Raw genomic sequence first — 23,177 nt, 5'->3', positions numbered from 1 at the left:
CAAAATGATTAATTTACTGTGTTTTTGTTATTTATTACTCCTGCTTTTAGGTATTCGGTATTCGGCCGAATAGTGATTAAATATTCTGTATTCGGCCGAATAGTGAAAAATAGGCCGAATACCGAATAGTAACCGAATATTCGTTACATCACTACTAAAAATACATAATAAGTTTGGGAACCATTGGTCTAGGCCAGTGTTTCGCAACGTGGGGCTCACGCCCCACAGGGAGGCAATTCGATTGTTAAGGGGTGAATTCGAAAATAGACTCGTCCAGTGTTTAAGTTAGCCGTATAGCCTCTAAATGCCAATTCTTGCTTTGATTTAAAATATATATATATATAACATCTATTAATTTAGGTATATATTTACTCTTTCCGCCCTGGCACTAAGCGGACCTCTTATAGCAGGCCCATTATGGGTTCGGCCAGGCCCACAATGGGACGACAGGCTGATGAGGGACGGGGCCCGACATTGACCCGCCCGAATTTGATTCCGGGTTGTTGTCCCGTATTCGACATACAGAGCTTCCGCTGGAAATATGCATATACGAATTTATATTCGAATATACTCGTACAATAGCAATCTTATCATTTTTCTCACACGTAGTATAGAAATTTGTAATAAGAAACGCAATGCGGTTATAATAAAATATTAATTTTAATTAATCCAAAATACGTTAAAATATGAAAATAATCGTGTAATATGTATTTATTTTTTTAGAAAATACATGGGAAGCGGTGCGCCACTGAATTATAAACAAAATTTCACCTGGATTGCAGGAGTTTTAGGAATTATCCACAACGATATACAGTCGACCCCCCTATAACACCTTAGATTTCACAAATACGTGTGCCGGGCTGTGAACGGCTCACGTATTTGTAAAATCTAAGTGACTCGTACAACACGGAATTCATATAAAACGGAATAATCAACAGTGTTATAGGGGGATGGATTGTACCACGCTTCTAAATAATAATTAAAAAAAAATCTTTAACAACAACAACATTACAAAAAAAATCCAGCAACGAGTTGCGTAATTTTGCAGCGACATTTAAAACTGCATGTGGCGCCATCTGTTACGAGATTTTATTTTAAAAACTTTTTATATTATTAATTATTATAAAAATGGTAAATAGCTTCAATTTGAGGGTAAAAATGAGTTTTTAAAAATTTTTAAATGCTAATAACGTGTAAAATCTTCATTAAGTCCGACTCTACCAGAGATATAACATACGACTCCCCTCTATCTCCCCTCTCTATCGAACTTTAATCACCAAAATTTAATAGCAACAATCCCTCTAATAAACAAACCTCCCAGCAAAATTTCAAAAATTTTCGACAAAAAATACGGGAGTTATTAAATAGTTTCGCTATTGTATATAAACCTATTATTTACTACTTTCTCCTATATACACGTGTTATCCTATATACACGTGTTATCTTTGTGGGTATTATTAAAAATAATATTTTCTACTTACTCGAATAATAAATTCTCTCCGTCCAAAATTGCATCCTTATTCCTACGTATTCGAAATTTCCTTCTACATACCCATAATGCTTTGGTGAGGTTGGCAACAACGTTGCCACAATGAAATTTCAAAACGTACAGAAACTCCTTCAAAAAATGTACTATTTCTATGGTTGTTTGCTCTTGATATTAATATACCATAATACTCAATTTCTGTGCTTATTTGAAATTCATATTCGTGAATACAGTGGGTGTTCGGATTACGAATACCTCACAGAACGAACACAAGAAGAAGCGATGTAAAATAATGAATACCGAATTGTTCGTTAACGATACGTTTTTTATGGGAATTCGATTAATTTGTTTAGGAGATCCCAAAAAATAAAAAAAATATATATCCTTTCTTATTACGTTTATTTATATGTAATAATAAAAATAAATATATACGCAGTCTTGTATTTTTATTAGTAGTGTTTTCTCTATTTGTGGGAGTTAAAGAATCTGTCTAATGTCGATTGCTTTTCTGTCTTCTTCAGATTTTTTACAAGTAATTAATAATAGCATTGTAATTGTAGAGATCTTCAAGCCTATTAAACTTTATTAAACTAATTTCTTTGCATTTTCTCGTTAATTCGTGACATATTATTTTGTACCATAAATGGTACTGAAATATTATAATGTATTCAAAATGTACTAAAACTCTAAGTGTACTTTCAATGTACTCGAAAAAGCAAAATGTATCCAAAAAGTACAAATGTACTAGGAACGGCAACGTTGATTGGCAAATGACACCAGGTGAATGGAATAATGTAAATGAAGATATTATAGGATTAAGAGGAAAATAATAGTTTATTACTACTTTTAATATTTAGAGAATTTTATTACTGTTATATGTGAGGGAAGTTTTCTGTGCCTTATGGCATTACCTTCATTATGTTAATAAATAAGTAAACATAATATGTATATTGTTTATTTATTAATTAAGAATGCTAGAAATTTTTTATTCACGTTGTACGTACAAAGGTATGATAATTTAATTTTCTAATATAATTATATCCAACAGAATATGAGACAGATGCTCAACAGTATTCTGGAAAATGAATTCTAGGCCTGCTTCCAGAAATGGAAGTGCCGTTTAAGTCAGTGTACAGATGCACGAGGAGAGTACTTTGAAAGTGATAATAGACACTAGTGTACAGTTCCTCGTGTATATTTTTTAAAGGTACATTGCGGAAATTAAATTGTCAAGCCTTGTATTATATATATACGTATATAAAAGGAGGAAGTCAAGGAAGCCGGATTCACACTATCAGACAAGAAAATGACACGTCACTAATTGGCAGGCACAAAAAATTATGGAATATTTACATTAACAGACACGTAAGGATACAACGCAACAAAACAATTTGCCAATTGCTTTAGAGTTGCTATGTAAACAGGTTTAGAAATTTTTCTACCAATGACTAGACTATAATATCCGTGTTACTTGATGAAGATGAACCCCAATCAAAATAAAATATGTTCGGGTACACAAAATGTTGAATAAACGCAAAATAGAGGGACGATATCAGACTTCTAAACCAAAGATTCTCTTTTCCATTGTTTTGGTTTATTTGGTTACACAACGCGACACAAGCGATCTGCCGAGAGGAATACCTCCCAGGAGACTTTCGTGGGAAACTGGCCCCTATTTAGGTGTTACAAACGTAAAGAAAACTTGGAAAAAATACGTGGCTAGGCGCGAAATCACGATTAACTGTTACTCGCACTACTGCCTGTTTGTAGAGTGTCGCCATTTTGAATTTTATTTTGACTCGGTTCTTGGTCCCCCGAGTACCTAAAAATCTATTTTTTTTTATGCGCGCAAGATTTGGGCACCTAATACTCTGTGCCAAATTGCAACTACTGACATGTACTCCTTCAAACCTCTATGCTGGGTAACCAGCATAGAGATATGTACGATTTTATAAACAAGACAGTCTTGTCATTAACAGTCCTTGATGAGAACATGTGTAATCTGGATTACTCATACTACAAAAGAAAAAAAAAGAATTTTAAAGTTATCTGAATAAGGATAAACTACAACAGTTCATCTTCTATTTGGACATTTCTCATTTTTATATTGTATATTTATGATTTATAACATTTTACTGCCTCAGACAATTTGTAATGTATGATTGACATAAACAGGTGACAAGAATAAAATGTTCAAAAAGAAAACTTGTGCCAAGTCGTACATGTTATTTGCACAGTGGAGTCCTAGTTGATTGAATAGTAAATTTTAGAAAACCATTGTTGAAAAGCTAATAAAATATTGCAATTATTATTCTCCCATTTCTACATTCCTTATGAGAGATCACAAAAAATCAGACATTATATGTGTCAATTAATGCCTTATAATTAATGTTGAATACCTGTGGGGTCCAAATAGACTCCGGGTATCTGTCATAGAATTATTTGAAAGCTGGAATTTTATTTGTGGAAGTATAAACCAGTCATATTCTGTCTTTTCTTAGCAACTTGAAAAGTAATTTTCAAACAATTTAATATTGAACAGAGATTAACATGCTTAAAAAAAAAAGTGTTGAAAAGTGATTCTGGTGATAGTAAATCAAACTATGGTTGTGCCCTTGTTTGGTCTTCATAGCATATGCCAATGGTGCAAACTATGTAGTGACTTTTTCTTTTTCAATATAAAAATTGACACATTTGTACTGACGAAAATAAACTAATACGCAAACTTAAATATTATTTTAAGATAATATTACTTAAAATGTAATACAACTTTTCAATGCTGTTTTGTTTTCTTGAATAGTGGATCTGTTGACCTTTATTGTTCTGAGAAAACTTGTGCATATTATAAATTAAATTTAATCTATACTGTAAAGTACACGATGATGACATTAGTAACAATTAATTAATAATTATATAGTGACAACATTGATATCAATAAATTATAAATGAGATATATTTTTATCATAATTACTTTTGTCAAAACACGTTCAGTATCAAGTATGCCACATTGAAGTTGTTTTGCAATTATATAACATGTCATTCATGTTAAGCTATCTAATGAAATTCTGAACTGAATAGCCATAGCACTAACATCTTTAGTAATTAGTTTTACTTTACATATCCTTGCATTAAAATAATGAATTAATATTTTAATACAAGAATTCTTAGTTTTCTATTGAAACATTTTAACATTGTTAACAGTTATCAATGGCAGTGCAAAATCATTAAAAAACTGTTTAGTTTGATAATAAAAAAGCATGTTTTTATTCAATCATTTTACAATTAAATATCAATTTTGATTGTAAAATGTAATACACTTAAACAAGACTTTTCTTGTTTAATGATTATTACATTTTACAGTCAATAGAGAAAGGGAAAAAAGTGGATTGACTAAGTAACAAAAATTAAATTCAACAGACAATTTTTCAGAATAAACAATGAGTAACATTATAAATCCGTTTTCTCTTTGTTTGTTGTTTACTGTCATGTCGAATCAGTTTATAAATGAAATCTCTTTATCTAAACGGAACTGTACTTTAGTTGCAATATCTTTTTCATTTTCTGGTTTTAAAATATGTTTTATCTAAAAAAAGATATAATAAAAACAAAATTATTTTAATTTATATAAATTAAAATAAAACATTTATACAGGATGACTACAAAAGAATACCCCAACTTTGAAAGGCTATATTTACAAAATGACAAAATATACACATTTGGTTGACCAATCATTTCAAACATCACATTGTAAAGTTTCATTTAGTTACCATAATTTCATAAATGTTCAATGTGACTGCTATTAAAAACACGAACAATGCCTAATTCGGTAATCAAACTCATTCCACACTGTTTGCAGTTTGTCTGGTGTTAACGGTTTGGATGGCTGCAGTTATTCTCATTTTCAGTTTAATGTTAGCCAGCAGTGGAGGAACAAACATAATCCTTTATGTAACCTTATAAAAAAAATTGCAATGGTTAGATCAAGGCTTCTTGGGGCCAGTGATGAAAAGCCTGGTTGCAAACTGCTCTGTGACCAAGCTATCACTGCGGTAATGTATCTGCAAACAGATAAGTGCCAATGGGGTGGCACTCCGTCGTGTTGAAAAATGAAGTCCCCAGTTTCTTGTAACCATGAAAACAACCAATTGATGAGCATATCCAAGTAAGAAATTCCAGTAACAGTGGCCTCATCAAAAAAGAATGGGCCGAAAACTATATGTTTGGATACAGCACAAAACACATTAACCTTGGAAGAATCATGCTCGTGTTTGACGATTTTACGAAGATTCTCCAGACCCCAAGTCTGCACATTGTGACAGTTAACCTGACCAATGGTATGAAAAGTTGCTTCATTGTTAAAAAGAAGCTTAGACAAAAAAAAGGAATCATCTTCCTCAGTCTGATTAAGAACAAATTCACAAAATTCAATTCTCTTTTCTTTATCACCTTCATTAAGAGCCTGTAACAGCTGTAATCTGTATGGTTTGAAATGCAATCACTTTCTCAACACTTTTAACACCATTGTTTGAGGAATTTGCAGTTCCTGGTTAGCTCATCGAGTTGATTTTCTCAGACTGCAAGCAAATGCTTTCCAAATCCATTGCACATTCTCTTCAGACACAATTGGCCATCCAGAGCTTTTGCATTTGCAAATGCACCCTTTTTTCACCAAACTGATGAAACCAATATAAGATAATCCACTTATCAGGAGATTTAATTCTGTATTTACAATGAAAAGCACATTGAACAGTCATAACCGATTCAGTTTTAGCAAACTCAATAACACGAAAATGCCTTCTATAGTGGAGTCACCATTTTGGCACAAACTAACAACACACACTCATAGTGTGATGAAGGGCATAGTGACATATCTCTACAAACAACTGAAACTTCAGAACATTTCCTACACAATGATTTGTGGAATGGCACTATAAATTCTTTGGTTGCAAAGATATAGCCTTTCAAAGTTGGGATATTCTTCTATAATGCACCCTATATAATAAAAGTCAATTTAATATAAGCTTACTTGGTATTGTAATGATTCTTCAAAAGCATATTGTATGCTTGTATCGAATAGCATCAGCTTCCAGTTTGCCAGAGCCATGATAGAATTTCTCAATCTGGCTATTGTCTCTCGATCACTTCTTGATATTTGCTACAAGAAAGTATGTTAATATCTTTATTTTCAAATAAATAATTGGATTAACATTAATGTGTTGAAAAATTCCATTACCTCTAAACATTGTGCATATCCACCTGAATGCTCTACATCTTCATTGATGACTGGAGAAATCCATATATAACCATTATTACCTAAGATAATATGAGCTCCACATGGCAAATTGTGAAAATGAGTTTTCCTTCTTTTTACTAGTGTTGGGCAAACACATACTAAAGTTCCTTGATTTAACTGATAATATTTTAAAATATTATTTATTAATAAAATTAAAATAATAAAGTTAAACATTGTTATTAATAAAATGCAAAATATAGCATTTACCTTTCCATATTTTAAACTACGCGTATGCAAAGATAAAGAACCATCCGAAAATATGGATTGCACTTCAGCCTGATAAACAATTAAGTTTGAATAAAAATATTTATTGTCTAAATTGTTTTGGTTATCAGTTCAATATTTTTATATAAATTATGATAAAATTTATAATAGTTAATTTTGAAGTGATGCATTTCAAATTGTAAAACTAAAAACCACCACAAATAACTTATTGTGTATTTCTTACTCTTATTAAATTGTCAGACAGTGCAATTTTATAAAATTCCTCAGCAGTGGTCTGGGAAACAGGAGCTTCCAGGAAGTAATGAAACATCACAGGCAGACCACATGTCAAAAGAGTTAAAGTAAGTTATGATGTCATCACTTGGCCTAGCCACATGGGTATGACCCACAGCAGAGGGACTTTATGATTACACTGTATAACTACAAAACAATGAAACAAAGTATATTTAATTATAATATCATAAAATATACTACTAAAAATTGAAATTGCAACATTAAGAAAGAATTGGAATATAATTGCAAAAATTGGAAAGTCAAAAGCAGCTAATGGAAATAAACATTCCTACAAACCCAATGTAAAGAAATAACACACCAACAACTGCCATAAATCATCAAGCTAAATTTGGAATAAATAATTCTAAATTACAAATGAATTTGGCACTAGAGAGAGGTGTTAGAAGCCATCTCATATTAAAATTAATAATTAAATAATTTAGATTAAACTGGAAGAAAATTCGAGTCCCACTTCGGTCTGATTCTTTTCTTCCTGTTTAATCTAAATTATTTAATTAAATATTTAATTATTAATTTTAATATGAGATGGCATCAAATGCCTCCGTCTAGTACCAAATTCATTTGTAATTTAGAATTATTTATTCCAAATTTAGCCCGATGATTTATGGAAGTTGTTGGTGTATTACAGATAAAGGAAATTTGCAAATGATAATAGTTCTGCACTATGGGGTATGTGCCACCAAGCTGAGCAATCTTTAAATGGAGAGAAGTGTATTTTCAGTAGAAAAACAGGGAGGCTACATATGGTCCTATACTGCTGACTGTGTTACCAGATAATTGTCACATGCCAGACCAAAACATGTGCAGCTGATCACAAAATATATCCATAGAACATGTGCAGCTGGCATCACAAAAAGGTAATGAATCATTCACATGCATTGAACTGCTGTAAGCCTCTAATAGATTGCTGCAAGAACAGGTAAACATCTGAGCAAATTGCAAACATACTGTGCACAGTAAGTACTGAGCATGAATGATCACTGTCTGATGACACAAAGAATTAGGCACTGAAACATTCAGATGCATATGTGAAGATCAAATGCTCATGCTCATGTAGAGCATGGTTCATATCCTGTTTACAATAGTGACAGCTGTCATATTTACTACTCTAAGTTAATTGTCTCTGCTCTGCCAAATGGCCCTATAGAGTACTAAAAAACTGTATTTTAATAATTAGTGATCGGTTACCTATGGTGGTATTAAGATGACTGAACAACAAAGTCAGACTGAGTTATACTCTCAGGCTCTGGCAATACAACTCAATGATGGATACCAGCCTTCCTCACTCTCAAGTACAACCTTCTTACCTTGACATACAGTTTTGTGTGCAGCCTGTACTGCACTGGAATGCTCTACCATTGAGAGTATTGCTCACACTTTATCAGTCAGCAAGGTCCCCCTCCCCCTAGATAAGGTGGACCCTCCCAGTGCATCCACCAGACTATAGGTCAAAGAGACCCAAAACAATTTCCATCAATTCCTTTAGTGTCTCCAAGTTTCCTTTACTTACTGTGAGCGTTTGAAGTACTTAGTCTTTGGGCTTGTTCCAATCAATGTGATTACCCAGAGGAGTAGCAACCATCTCCATGTCTGAATTTGGACTTGAAATGGATAACTCCCATGTCCCATAAGGACTTGGATCAGTGTCCAATTACAACTGATTGGAATTCAGCCAACTTCAGGCACAAAGGCATAGGTTGACATACCTACTGTCCTGAGGTTCCAATGCTTTTTCCAGTATGTCATCAATCAGTGCAGTAGAGTACCTTTTATATAACCTGATAAAGTTATCACTATATCCATATGTTATATGTTGTTTGTCAGGAAAGCATGTATCTTATGTTTTTTAAATCCATTTTTGGACAGATGTCTGTATGCTATACACTCCTTTGCAGACTCAAAATACCAAAACACTTGCCTTTCACAGTTTTCTGTCACAAAACGGAAAGAAATCACATGCAAAATCTTATAAATGTGAGGAATATGGAAAGACCTCAGCTCCAATAAAAGTGATTATTGGCAATATAATATTGACACTAAGTGAGGTAGGAGAGTATTGTTAGGGTGGAGAAACAACTTCTCATTAGCAAGTTCTAGACATTTTACACAAACAACAAAACAAAGTTTCAGTCTTGAGAATCCCAACATATGTTTCCTTATTCACAGTTGTTTCTTGAGACATCAATATATGAGAGTCTTTAATGTCAAAAAATACAAAAGCCATTTATTTGTCTTTTGATTGAGCAGTTTGAAATTTCTTTGGTCTTGGTGAGTCAGAATGGTTTCAACTCACTAGATTTCAGTTTCCTCTACAAATCAAAATGGAATATCCAAGTTTCATTAAATGTAATATATAGTTTAGAACATTTTGAGTATCATTTCCAAACCAGTCAATCATTTCCTTGAACAAACTGACATAGTCATTCTGTCAAAACACTTGTCAATGAAAGACTATTAATAAAAACCTGAAAACCTAAAAACTGATAGCAACTGATCTGCAGTTACAGAGCTGGAGAAGATGGACCAATATATTTTCTCACAAATTTGCACAAAAAGAAAACATAAAAATTAAATAATCAGCCCTTGGATTTATATTTATTCCTATAAATACAGGTTTATATGTTGAGAAGTATAAAACAGTTGCCACTAATACAAACCAACATTACGTGCACTTACTATTGCTGCTAAAAATGTTTGTAATTCTATTAAATGCTATCTACTAGAGTAAGTACATATGGTGGTTGTCCGTGTTAGTGTCAATTGTCAACGGTTCCAGATTGTTGGTAAATTAGTATAAAACAGATAATGCAAGCATATTTTATGGATATTTATTATAAAAATTATTTAAAATTTATTATAAAATAAAAAAGGATACACTTATGAGGTCACCTTTTGTTAAAAATTGTTTCATCATCACTTCATCATCTGCAGTTTTTCTTCTCTTTCAAAATAAGGAAAACAAATGCAAAATTAATAATAGAAAAGTTTCATTATTTCAATTAATTTTATATCTGAAATGAAAAACTTAACACATGCATCTTCAATGATATATTTAGACCTAAGAAATTTCTTTATTAAAATGATAATAGCGTGATTCACTATTTTAAATAGTATTTCAAATATTCATAAACTAGCCAAGAATGCCTAGGAACTCAGGGAGAGAGTCAAGTTGTCATTGTTATAAGGTAACATATGTTTCCTGCAGAATGGAAAAGAGTAACTATGCAAATCAGTCAAAGGATTTGACAATTTGTAGGAGATGAAATCAAGGGAAGGAATAAGAGTCCAATACGAATATTTTTTGAAGAATTATATAGAGTAATGATGTAAAATTTGTCCAGATCATTCAAAAAGTTTGAGAGTTGGGGTAGAGAGATGAAATCAGAGGAGTGAAGGATCTTAGTTTTATGATTGTCCATATTTTTCAAAACTAAATAGATAAGATAATAAATTTAAAAACTCCCACAAGCTGATGAAGGGAATTGGCTTTGAACAGAGCAGACCAACAATGATACAATGATGTAAAACAAATGCCATGGTATAAACATCTTGCTCGTGCATTTTCCTTTTTTTTAATATGAAAACAGTATACAGCCTATATTCATCTGGAAGGAATAAACTTTCCAATAGCAAAAGAATTTTAAAAATTGGTTCAGTAGGTTTGGAGATTACCTCCAAACAAACAAACATTAGTATAGATACAGTATATAAATATTTAAAATTTATGTAAACCTTCATACAAGACGGTATAGCAGGAGTTGTGGGGTCAGAATTGGAGTCCAAAGCAATTTTCAGTGGAGTTGGAGTTAGTACATTAAGTAATTAACATTTATTTTATATTCTTCAGTTTTCTAAAATCATTATAAAACTTTCAGTAAAATATTAATAATACAGGTATACCTCGCCTTACGTCGGTAATTGGTTCCAGGAGAACGACTTAAGTCGAAAAACGATGTAAGTCGAAATTACTTGTCTCCGAATCTACTTGCCACTATGCTAAACCATAAATTACCAATTCCCGTTCTGTATTTTATTTATTAATGCATTTTTAATAATATATGGTTAATAAGATCTATTTTAAGCTTACAAACAAATAAATTTTAGTTTTTTAATATAGTACAGAAAAAAAGTAATCTGAATTCACGAATGCATGTACTGTAAATACAGTACATACTTGTATATATTTTAATATGATTTTATGTGCTTTAAACATTTTTCTAGTGATATTACGACTTCAATATTTGTGGCGGACAGACGTAAAGTCGAGTAAAATGACTTAAACTTGATTTTTATTTTTCCATATACTTTTTTGACAAACAACGTATAATCGGGAACGACGTAAGTCAAGGTATACCTGTAGTGCTTTTGACTTTTATTATAACTGTTATAATAATTTTGTAAAATGTAAATAAATTCTAATTTATTTCAAAAACAAAACTAAAATTATCTTACAAGTTCACCTCCCGGAAGATTTACAGATGATAACAATAGAATTGAATCCAACTTAGAATTTGTTTCTACTTTCCAACGTTTTTGTTGAACTTCTCTTATCCTGCCAATAATAACATCACCAACTTCTCCAATATATCTGAAATATAAGGATTCTTATCAATGCTTTTTATTATTTGCTAAAATTTTTCCTGCTATCATCATCCACATATTTTTAAAAATATTTATCTACTTTGACTTTTTTTTAAACTAGAATTTATAATATCAAAGTGCAACAATGCAACAAATGTGTTCTCTCTCTTTAATCTAACAAGTCCAAGTAGACAAATTATACTCAACATATAAAATAAAGGACTAGAAGTATGTATCTTAATATACTAGTAAATTAATTTTAAATTGATTAAAAATAAATCAGATGTTAATTTATAGCAACAAATTTATAAAAAACTTGACAATGTAAGAAGCAAAATAAATTATTTTGATTCATGTTGAAGTTTATTATTTTTAAATAGAAAAAAAAANATTTACAGATGATAACAATAGAATTGAATCCAACTTAGAATTTGTTTCTACTTTCCAACGTTTTTGTTGAACTTCTCTTATCCTGCCAATAATAACATCACCAACTTCTCCAATATATCTGAAATATAAGGATTCTTATCAATGCTTTTTATTATTTGCTAAAATTTTTCCTGCTATCATCATCCACATATTTTTAAAAATATTTATCTACTTTGACTTTTTTTTAAACTAGAATTTATAATATCAAAGTGCAACAATGCAACAAATGTGTTCTCTCTCTTTAATCTAACAAGTCCAAGTAGACAAATTATACTCAACATATAAAATAAAGGACTAGAAGTATGTATCTTAATATACTAGTAAATTAATTTTAAATTGATTAAAAATAAATCAGATGTTAATTTATAGCAACAAATTTATAAAAACCTTGACAATGTAAGAAGCAAAATAAATTATTTTGATTCATGTTGAAGTTTATTATTTTTAAATAGAAAAAAAAAACAAATTGAAAAATTGCAAACCTTGTCTTTAAAGGTTTCACACTTATCAGTTTATTAACCCTTTCAGCAATACCAGCAACAGAAGCAAATAACTTATCATCTCTAACATAAGTTCCATGTCCACTGAAAATTAAATGTTAAAACAATTATTTCATTAAATTAAATTAATATTAATAAAATATACATTTTTAACTGAAGGTCGAAATCAAGTATCGATATTTTCAAATTGATATTAAATATGTAAATTATGTAGGGTTAGATGAGTCAAATTCCTAAACTGTTAAGAAAATAAATGAGGGGTTGCAGAGGGGATGAGAGAGAATAGGAGAGGGAGACGAGTAAGGGAAACGACAGTTGGAGAAGGTGCGAGGAGGACTAAAGGCACTAGAATGTTATTGTCATTTCTATTTCTATTATTATTCCTACAAATATATCAAGTTATATTTCAAAATGAAATAATTTAAGGTTCTAAAAACGTAATCCCAAAGACTTTTAAGCAATAAAGTTTAATGAAAATACTTGCTTTCATAATCAATTTTTATTGTATTTGAATGTGAAATGCTTGAAGATAACTCACTTTATCTTAGTCTGAATAGACTAATAAAGAATAAGAAATATATTAAATTCTGCTAAAATTTATTAAATTACGCAATCATTGGAAAAAAGTAATTACGAACATTTTGCACCATAGAAAATGATGTGCTAATATCTAGAATACATTAACTACTTTAGAAAAATGTGGAGAAACTGATATTCAAACCTATTATCTCATACATCAGATAAATATATTATTTAAACAAAATAAAATTAGAAATACTAATTATCTGTGACCATTTATGTAGTAACTATGAATAAACATATATGTATGTAGTACCATATTAGCATGACTTGGTCGAGTTGATGTCATGCACAGGCGGGAAAAGACAAATATTAGAACAGAAAAAAGAAGGGAACAGTAACGATGTAGCCCGAACGACGATTAATATCCATTTTTTTTACACCCACCATCTGAAGTCCCACATGTATATATACTTGTTTTTTGGTTATTGTATATACTGTATATAATCATATGAAATTCAGGGAGACTAAACGATTTCTGGATAAGAGACTAATCTGATTATTTTTCACTTTTTAGGTAAGATATAGCCTAGCTTTCTAGTTTTTCTTTTTCTTTTGGATAGTTCTGCCACTGAATTTATCTTTAAATTTACCATTGTGTTTAAGTTATAAGTTGTGTGTATTTGTTTCTGTATTAACAGTTACGTTGTATGATCTTGTATAATTTTTGTATGTTTTCTCCCTGCATCACAGTTGTACCAGTATGCTTAAATAAATAAATAATAATAATAATCATATGAAATTCAACCTTGTTTATAAAAATGCACTCTTAGTATTGAATAAAGTTGTGTTTGGGTTAGACTGAAGCAAAAGATACCCAGCTAAAAAAAAGGTCTTAAAATGCATATAAAATGCAATTATAGCTGGATACCTTTACCTTCAGTTCTGATGGTAGTAGTACAGAACAGACAATATCTGGGGATAAAGAGCTAAAGTGATGTTAATGTTGTTACAAACTAACATGGAAAAATTAAATTTGTCAGTAAATTCTTACTTTCGTTTTAAATAATATATAATTATATTTTTGTATCAACTATTTCAATTTCAGTTACTGCACACGTGTGTAATTGTGGAAGTGATGTAACGCTTGACACGTACCCCACCGGTCAGGGAAAATGTCCCCGCATCAGTTGTCCCTACCCGGTTCTTGTGTGTGTGCGTGTTCACACACTAACGACACCATTTTAGCATTTTTAATGTCACTTTTTCTCGTAGGTGGAATGTATTATGGTAAATTAAAGTAATTCGTCTTGTTGATATCAATGAGTGCCCACACATTTCTTAATAAAGTCGTTCTTAAATGAAGCAAATAGCCAGAAATAGAAATCGTTCATAACTTTTAAAACGGTTGATCATAAGTAAAGTTTTTTTAATACCAATCAATTCAGTGTGTCAAATTACATCTATATATATCTACTGTATATATATTCGTTAATGTTAATTCGTTAAGTTTAAGACCTTTTTTTTAGCTGGATACCTTTTATTTCAGTCTAACCAAAATAAAAGTTTTCTATAAATCATTATGAATATAAACAAACTAAATTTAACATATATACTGAACAAAGAGGATATAATAAATTAATAAACACTACCTCATAAATCCTAAACCATTTTCTACAACAACATTCCCAGGTGTTAATAAATGCTTAGATTCGGTAAACGAATCTTCATCTTTTTCTCTTTCGCTCATTAATCTCACGTCGATCTCCATTTCATCAAAATCATATACACTCCGATTTAAAAACAATCAATAACCACGTGTTAGATGTTAGAAACTCTCCGGTTAATTACAATGCAACTGAAAACGCAAGTTTATCTGGATATAAACTGTTTTAACGATTCTAGCATTTGTTTTTACTCTCCGAGTGAATCAAAGAAGATGAACACGTTTTCTGCAATGTTATGATACACGTGGTTGGGAATGTCTTCGTCGCCACATCGCCGTGTTGCCAGATTTCAAATTTCTGAATTCTTTATTAGTGGCTTTAAAATTCTTGGTTCCATTTTTTTAATTTTTATATTTTTTTAAGAATTAATAAATACACCGGCTATGATAATAATAAAAATATTCTATATTATTAATTCTATATTCGTCTTATAAATTTGTGTATCAAAGAGTAAATATGCTTGTGCATTTTTAGTTGTATCTTATAATTTTTCCTCCTAAATTTTTATTCAATTTTTAAGGCCGATGCACACGAACGGCAAATGTAACGCGACAGAGAACGTCAGTGACATTTCTGGAAATTTTCCGATGGCAGTAGGTAGCGCCAGACTTTGATGCTTGTAATTTCATATTTCTTTTGTAAAAATATTATTTTATCTATCTAACTTTTTTGCCGAGAGGCGGCGCAGTGGTGGTGGTTCATTAGACATTTATTGTTCGTACGGGGAGGGCTACGCTTTGGGGGAGGGCTACGCTTTGGGGGGTGGCGACCCCCTCATTCGGAGGGTAAATCTTGCTTTATTGTGATGAGCTGTTCCCACCTATCGTCGGCTGGGCAGATTGGATCGCAGTCTGACAGGGAATCCGATTCTAGGGGTGGATAGACTGTGTCACTGTGCTATAAGAACCACGAGTGTTGTCAGATGGGGGTATGGCCGCCTGGGCGTCCTTTCGCGAACAATTGTACTGACGTTGATGTCGTAGTATGGCCTTTTCGTGTTGAATTCTGGTGCATTGAGGTGAGGAGAATGAATGATTGCCATTGTAATTTATGCAGCGAGTAGACTCTGCTGCACATTCTTTGTTATGTTGTGGGTCCCCACAACACTTACATCTTGGGACACCTCTATAAAATGTTTTGGTTTCTCCCAATTTCCCACATTGCTGGCAGAGTCTGGGACGTTCCTCGTAAGGTTCCACGCGATATGCCGTCAGATAAAGCCACAGGTGATAAGGGAGATCATTCGTGACTAGAGATATTTTAATTGTTCCGGTTGGAATCGTTTGGTCGTCTAGTTTACGGCTAAAACGTTGTACACTAATTGGGAGTTGGCCGTCCAATTTGAGTAATTGGTAGATTTCCTCTGTGTGCAGCTTTACGGGGACGCCTTTTATTATGCCTATGTGGGCATAAGAACCTCTAGTGAGGCTGACAAGCACTGGAATATCGTCAATATGAGAAAGTGTGAGATCCTTTCTGAACTGGCACATGAAGCTCTCACTAGCAATGTGCAAATGCAGCTGAAGCATCTACCTCCCAAACCCACCCACCGAGACAGGGAACACTGTCGAAGATGCCTCAGGAGGAACGACAGTCACAAAATGATGCAATTGAGGGATGCCACCTGACCTCTCCATACAGAACCCAACTAAAACCAACAAAAAACCCAAAAACAAAAATGGGAAGACCAGCAACAACCAGTGCCCATGACCCCACAGACGCCTGCCATCCACACCCGCTCACAATGTTTATGAAATTTCTACAATGGAATGCCAATAGTCTCCGAAATAAAATGATGCAGTAAATGCCGATTGTACATGGGGAAAATTATCAAGTCATACTCATCCAAGAAACCTGGTTCTCAAGAAACTCAATAACCAAAATCCCCAAGGTCTCCAAAACGTGCAGATGCGTTACCGTGCAGATACGCATCTGCACGGTAAGCAGGAGTTGTGGGTTCAAGTTCCGCTCCGGGCCGATTTTTTCTCCCAGCGGTTCTAAATTATTTAAATTAATTAATTTATAATTATTAATGTTAATAAGAGATGGCACCTAACGCTTACCTCTAGAGCCAAATTGATTACGTAATTCATTTAGTAATTAGCCTTATACTAGCCCGATAGATTTTCGGCATTCGGTTGGTGTTTAGCTATTTTAAAAACGTTTACAATTTTCATCTCAAAAATATAACTTTTATTATATATATATTTACATAAATTTGGCAGCATTTTCTAAACAATCAAATAAATCTAGAATTTTTCATTTCAAACAAACAAAAAAAGAAGAAAAAATAAAAATGATATAACAATGTTTTAAATATTCATTCCATAAATATAAGTTGATTTTAATTTTTAAGAAGAAAGAGAAAATGATGAAAATGAATTTTTCTTCCATACTGGTGTAGTAACTCTTTCTGGTAGAATACGTCCTACGGTTATCTTTTCTTCTGGGTTATCTTCTGCCTCATAAAGCTTTAATAATTCTTCGATTGCTCCATCCTCTAACTGAAATTATATAATTTTTTTAATTAAAAACTATTTTAAAGTATAACAATAATTTAACATGATTTCTAATAATATAATGTATTCATATAATATAGTATTACTTAAAATTATCCACATCAGAAAATTTATTTTATAAATTAAGGAAAATAAACAACACTTTATATTTTTATCTTTTATGCTATTATCTGCCTTAAGGTTCAACATTTTGCTTGTATAAACAAATATTCCATAAAAACATGGTCTATTGTCACTACCATTAGAAACAAAAAGCAATTCAACTGAACTAACAATTCATTCATTCATTGATTTGATTACACAATTTATTAAAAAGTACTCATTATCTATATCTTTAAATTATTCAATGCTTTTCTTATATATTTCATTATCAGATCATCATCATCATTAATATAATTTAATATTTTTATTAATGATAAATAATGTATACCTTAGCATTACTGTTGCCAAAATTGCACAAACATTTGATTTTTGGATGAACAGTAACTGAACGTAAATCAATTTTTTTGCTTTATATCTGATAATATAAATTATTCAAATTAAGTAATGAGAATTACTTCTCTGAGTAAAAATCATATGATTTTTTTACATAATTTTCTCACAGAACATAGCAGGTTAAACATTTCAGACTTATATTCACTAAGCTAAACTAATTATAAAATAAAATAAATTTTATTTTATTACTAAATTATGCTTATTAATAGTCAAAAGAGTTTAAAAAAATCAAGCTCTTAACTACTAACCGTTTATATTTATCATAATTAAAATTTAAAACCATGATTTAAGTGGTTTAGTATGAAAATACATTAAATATTTAATCTCCTTTAAAATTGTTAAAAGTTTAATATAAATATTAAAAATACTGGAGATGAAATAAATTTTATGCAGATCTGTTTCTTAATATGTACACACAACACCCAATAATTATTGTTGTTATTTTTTAAACTAATGTTAATTAAAAATTGGCAGTAATAAGAAAACAACTGATATTTAAGATATAAATTCTTACATGAATGAAATGCAATGGTTTTGCTTTATGATGCTTCTCTAGAGTAAGTTTTCTTTCCTCTGCTTTCAGAATATCATCCAGATTGGGAACCGGTTTTTCTTCTTGTTTTGTCTTTTTATTCCATGGATTACCTTGAGATGTATTCTGATCAAATGCCAAATTCATACTAGATTGAAAATAAAATTTCAATTTTAGTTTAATGAAATAGAAAAAGAATTTTGTAAATAATTAATTGATATATGTTACTCAATTTTGAACACTATATTTTGCTTCATAGTCCTAGATAAATGGAAAAAAATATATAATTGACTGTTCACTTCAAAAAATAAAAACAAATGATATCTAAATAAAAGCAAGTAGACCGAATGACCTAATACTAAGCAGTAAATATGTTACACTACAGCTCTGGGAAATTTTGGCTCAGAACCTCAAATTTTCTTAGTAGTTTATAGTAGTTAATATGGACAATGTCTAATTGGTTGCACCATATGGGTTTGACTAAACCCATAATGGGCATGAAAGTAGATTCTTAGTATCCCAGAAGAAGATTAATAAATATTAAATAAACCAGCAATGAGTTGATCAACTTTCCTAGCAACATTTAAAACTTTGGTGGCAATATCTGTTGTTATATTTTTTAAACTATTATAAAATGGCAAAAAGCTTAATTTTGAGGGTAGTAATGGGTTTCATAAAAAATTGTAAATGCTAACAATGAGTTAAATGATCATTAAGTCTGACCCTACTGGAGATGCACACGATCCCCATTATCTCCCCCTTCCTCAACCGTTAATCACCAAACTTTAATAGCATCAATTCCTCTAATACACAAACCTCCATGAAAAATTTCAGGTATTTTCAACTAAAAGTACAGGAATTATTAAGCTTCAAACATCATGAACAAAATCATGCCCTCCACACACAAGCATCCATACATACAGAAATTATCCCCCAAATTTTTTTTGAATTTCTTGACATTTCAAGATGTCCTAAGTCCAAAAATGTAAAATATTGAGGGGTCATGTTTTGACCAATTACCATACTTTCCCTCTTATATATTACAGCCGGGAATGTAAAAAAGGCCATTAGCAAGCTACCATCCAACTTTTATTTCTTTCAAGTAAATAATATTGTTACAACTTCAGAAGCAAACTTTTAATAACCAGAATTTAATTTTTGTACGAAATGTTTTCAACTAATTTAATTAGCCAAAAACATTTATATGTGAAAAATTAAATGTTGGATATTAAAGGTTTAGTTTAAGTTAATGCCATTTAGTTACTGGTTGTATTAATTAATATTGTTAGAGTTTTTAATGAAAACTAAAATCATTTCCATACTATATTTGAACATATATTTTATGTTCAAATATGTTTATTTTACCCATTTGTAAGAAATTATATTTTAATTTCTTACAAATGGGTAAAATAAACATATAATCTGAAGTAGAAAATACACGTTTAAAAATGTTTTATTTTCAAGATGTTTTTGCATGCTTGTTTTCAAGTATCCTTACTCAAAAATCCATAATGTTTTTCCTTCACATCAGGAAGTCCTTTGCAATAGCTTTATGACTCATTCTGTCATAAATTGTGCAGTTGTGCATGCAAACTTGTGACACATTAAGAGTACATTAAATCATGATGAACACTAAATATGAGATATCTGTGACTACTTATTTTCTGTTGAATTGTTTATCAGACCTTTTTAACATTTTTAATGATATATAGTAATAATGCTCTTTACTCAGCCATATCATGTACTCCAAAATCCAAAGTATTCATGATCCCAAACATTTTGAATTAGGATTACTTAACCTGTATTATTTTTTCTGTTTTATATTTGATCTCTTACAATATACATATATCATATATGCAACATTAATGTGTAACTTAAGAAAGAAATACCAAAATGGATCATAATCAGGGACAACCTATATTTTCAAGTCTTTTTTCATTTTAAATCATCATAGAATCAGCAGATTTGATATCATTCAGATTTTAAACATATATTTTAACATTTATACTAAAATTATTTTTATACATTTGTTTTTAAAACAAAATGTTTTCAAATTAATTACTTAATAGATAGTATTACAGTAAAAAAAAAAGTAAACTAGTTAATATAAAAATATTCAAAAGATCTAATTTTTAAAGATTCATCTTTTTATATTCAGAAATAACAATTTTTTATTTAAATTTTTTACAGTACAGTATATTTAAAATATCTTAAAATATCTATACTAAGAAATCAACCTTTCATCCAGTGATGGAAAGAATGAAGATAAAACATTGATGTTGTGTGAAGATTCTTCTTTTATATTATTCTTTGGTAATTTCTGAATGGAGCTGTCTTTCCTAAAATACAACAATCAAATTGTAATTGAATATTCAATTATTAAATTATATCATAAAATCTAAATCCATACCAAATATTAGAACTGGTCGACGTAGGTGAATTTTTTTGTACATATACTTTATTCTTTGGTGATATCATGTCTGTTTTTGTTTTTGATATTGGATGAGATAAACATGGAGAATCAATTTTAATACTAGAAAAAATAATTATATAATAAATTATTTATATTCAGTTATAATTATTAGACATTTTTAATGTTTAATTTAAATAGAAAATATTAATTATATGCAAGTGTTGCATTAATAATTTAAAAGCCATCTTCATGGCATTAATGCTCATCTCTTTCTGTCAATGGCTTTCCTTCTCTTATACATAAGATTTTTGTTTTCCAAGATGAGGAAGAGAATTGATATACCATGCTTCTAAATAAAAAATTAACAACTTAACAATAAAAAATAAATAATACATGTTATGAAGTAATGCAATCTGTAGAGAAAGAAACAAAACAAATGAAGCCACAAACAAACGTACAGACTTTGTTTATTATATTAATAATATATCCTTGTGAAAGTAACAACTCATACAAAAAAGCAAAGAAAATTAATTTTTACAAGAAATTGAAGCCATGTACAGAAAATTGTTTACATAAAAAAGTTTACATTACTTTCCAATTGGAAAAAATGTATCACCAAATTGCTATATTGACGTACTAATAGCAATTAACAAATTAACTATTAATATAAAATAAAAGAGGATAAAATTTTTTAATTTATTAATATTTATTCCATAAATTAAATCACATTTCAATTCAGATTTTAAATGTTATAACTGTACTCACTTCATCTGTTTTCTAGTCACATTCTGTGCACGTTCTTCTTGCATCATGATATCTTTTAACATGGGAACAGCTTCACTAGAAGACACAGTCCAACCAGTTTTTCCAAATAATTTGGACAGTGAATTATTTTTACCAGAGAAATCTGAATTTTCAACAGGAATAACTTTATTGAGATCCTAAAGAATGCAAAATGATGACTCATCAAAATCAATTAAAATACTTAATTCATATAGCAAAATTATAATTACTTCATTTTTTATATTAGAATCTGGTAAACATTCAGCTAACTGCAACTCTTCCATATGAAGATCTTCAGTCTCATTTTTCTCTTTTGTTGTATGTTCTTCTGTGCTGCTTCTATGTGAATAAGTTCTACGTCTTGATCTGACTTTACCTTCTGATTTTAATGGGTTTGTATCAAAATGTAAGCGTTTAAATTCATCATCACTATCTACAGGAAAATTTTCAGCAACAAATTGCATTTCTTCGTGAGTAGGACCCATACTGTAAGGTGTTATAATGCGTTTATTCATCGCCGGTACCTAGAGGAATAGATAAAGAGCAGCACTCTATAAAAAGTATGTAGACCAAAAATATTATGTAAATGATTATTCATAAAATTTATTCTTCTGAATTATCATTTAATGCAAAAGTCTAAAATTGAAATAAAAATTTTAAAACAATTTTAAATAGATACAGTATAAATTCTACTCAATGTTTTTCAATGAACTAGTGAGAAAAATATGTTCGACCATGGAATATGTAAAATCTGAACATCCTTAAAAAACATGCCAGAACATTCAAATACATGTATATGTTACTGTGAAAGACTGAAATTAGAGAATGTTGATATTCTCTGGTGAATGTCAACACATACAAAATGCATCTGTGAAAGACCAAATATTTGGTTATATTATTATACATTTCGAACAATCGCCAGTGTATGTCAACAAGCACAGATAAGCTTTGGTAGAGGTCGAAATGACACCCAAGAAGCCAATGTTGACAGAGAGGCAACAGTCTGTCGCCAAATTCTTCACCGTTTCCTTCTGCTCAAATTGGTGATACTGTACGAATACAAGTCTCTGATGTCGACTGTGGCCGTGCAGATGCCCGAAATGTGTTGGTGATTGTTGTTGGAATAGAAAACTCAGACTTTTATAATTTAGCAAACAAAAATAATACCCTCAAGCAGCTTTATACCCATAATCAGTTCGTAATTTGTAAAGAAAAGTTACTTTCTGTAGATGAGATTTCTTCTCAAGAAATATCGCTGAGAGAAGCAGCTGCAGCTAATTCGAAATGTGGAAGGAAAGGCTATACACACTGTCATTGCAAAAAGAAGAGTTCCATGAATAAATGCAGTTGTAAAAGCAAGGGGCTCTTGTGCAATTCAAAG

General features: G+C 30.6%; 3 protein-coding genes and 1 long non-coding RNA gene across 5 annotated transcripts in view; all 4 read right to left on the bottom strand.

Moving 5' to 3' along the window:
• Positions 1-1,562, bottom strand: part of LOC111635730 — a 16,072-nt gene extending 14,510 nt beyond the window's left edge. The window contains exon 1 of the long non-coding RNA XR_002758429.1: positions 1,482-1,562. This is a non-coding gene — a long non-coding RNA (uncharacterized LOC111635730). The remainder of the gene's footprint in view (positions 1-1,481) is intronic.
• Positions 1,563-4,955: 3,393 nt separating this feature from the next.
• LOC111635736 (exosome complex component RRP4-like) lies at positions 4,956-15,314 on the bottom strand. Its single transcript, XM_023380801.1, has 8 exons — positions 14,980-15,314; positions 12,791-12,892; positions 11,751-11,886; positions 10,174-10,239; positions 6,987-7,055; positions 6,720-6,896; positions 6,513-6,641; positions 4,956-5,069 (listed from the first exon to the last, which is right to left on the bottom strand). The coding sequence occupies exons 1-8, from the start codon at positions 15,096-15,098 to the stop codon at positions 4,980-4,982; spliced, it is 888 nt and encodes a 295-aa protein (XP_023236569.1). The 5' UTR covers positions 15,099-15,314; the 3' UTR covers positions 4,956-4,979.
• A 609-nt stretch (positions 15,315-15,923) lies between these two features.
• On the bottom strand, positions 15,924-16,583 carry LOC111635735. Its single transcript, XM_023380800.1, has one exon. It carries the CDS (start codon positions 16,581-16,583, stop codon positions 15,924-15,926), a length of 660 nt encoding a protein of 219 aa, XP_023236568.1.
• Positions 16,584-17,229: 646 nt separating this feature from the next.
• Positions 17,230-23,177, bottom strand: part of LOC111635732 (inhibitor of Bruton tyrosine kinase-like) — a 44,316-nt gene continuing 38,368 nt past the window's right edge. Inside the window, exons 20-26 of one of the 2 annotated variants that reach the window (XM_023380795.1) lie at positions 22,027-22,320; positions 21,779-21,954; positions 21,011-21,133; positions 20,838-20,939; positions 18,829-18,861; positions 18,583-18,748; positions 17,230-17,558 (exon numbers count right to left, since the gene is read on the bottom strand). In XM_023380795.1, the coding sequence (XP_023236563.1) occupies positions 17,406-17,558; positions 18,583-18,748; positions 18,829-18,861; positions 20,838-20,939; positions 21,011-21,133; positions 21,779-21,954; positions 22,027-22,320 (1,047 nt within the window). In that variant the 3' untranslated portion in view covers positions 17,230-17,405. The remainder of the gene's footprint in view (positions 17,559-18,582; positions 18,749-18,828; positions 18,862-20,837; positions 20,940-21,010; positions 21,134-21,778; positions 21,955-22,026; positions 22,321-23,177) is intronic. The other variant, XM_023380796.1, reaches the window with a different exon arrangement.

Source organism: Centruroides sculpturatus, unplaced genomic scaffold, assembly GCF_000671375.1.
Source record: "Centruroides sculpturatus isolate CEXI.00-Female unplaced genomic scaffold, Cexi_2.0 scaffold879, whole genome shotgun sequence".
NCBI classification, from domain to species: Eukaryota; Metazoa; Arthropoda; class Arachnida; order Scorpiones; family Buthidae; genus Centruroides; species Centruroides sculpturatus.
Note: the sequence above shows the minus strand (reverse complement) of the source record. Positions and strands in the feature narration are given on the sequence as shown.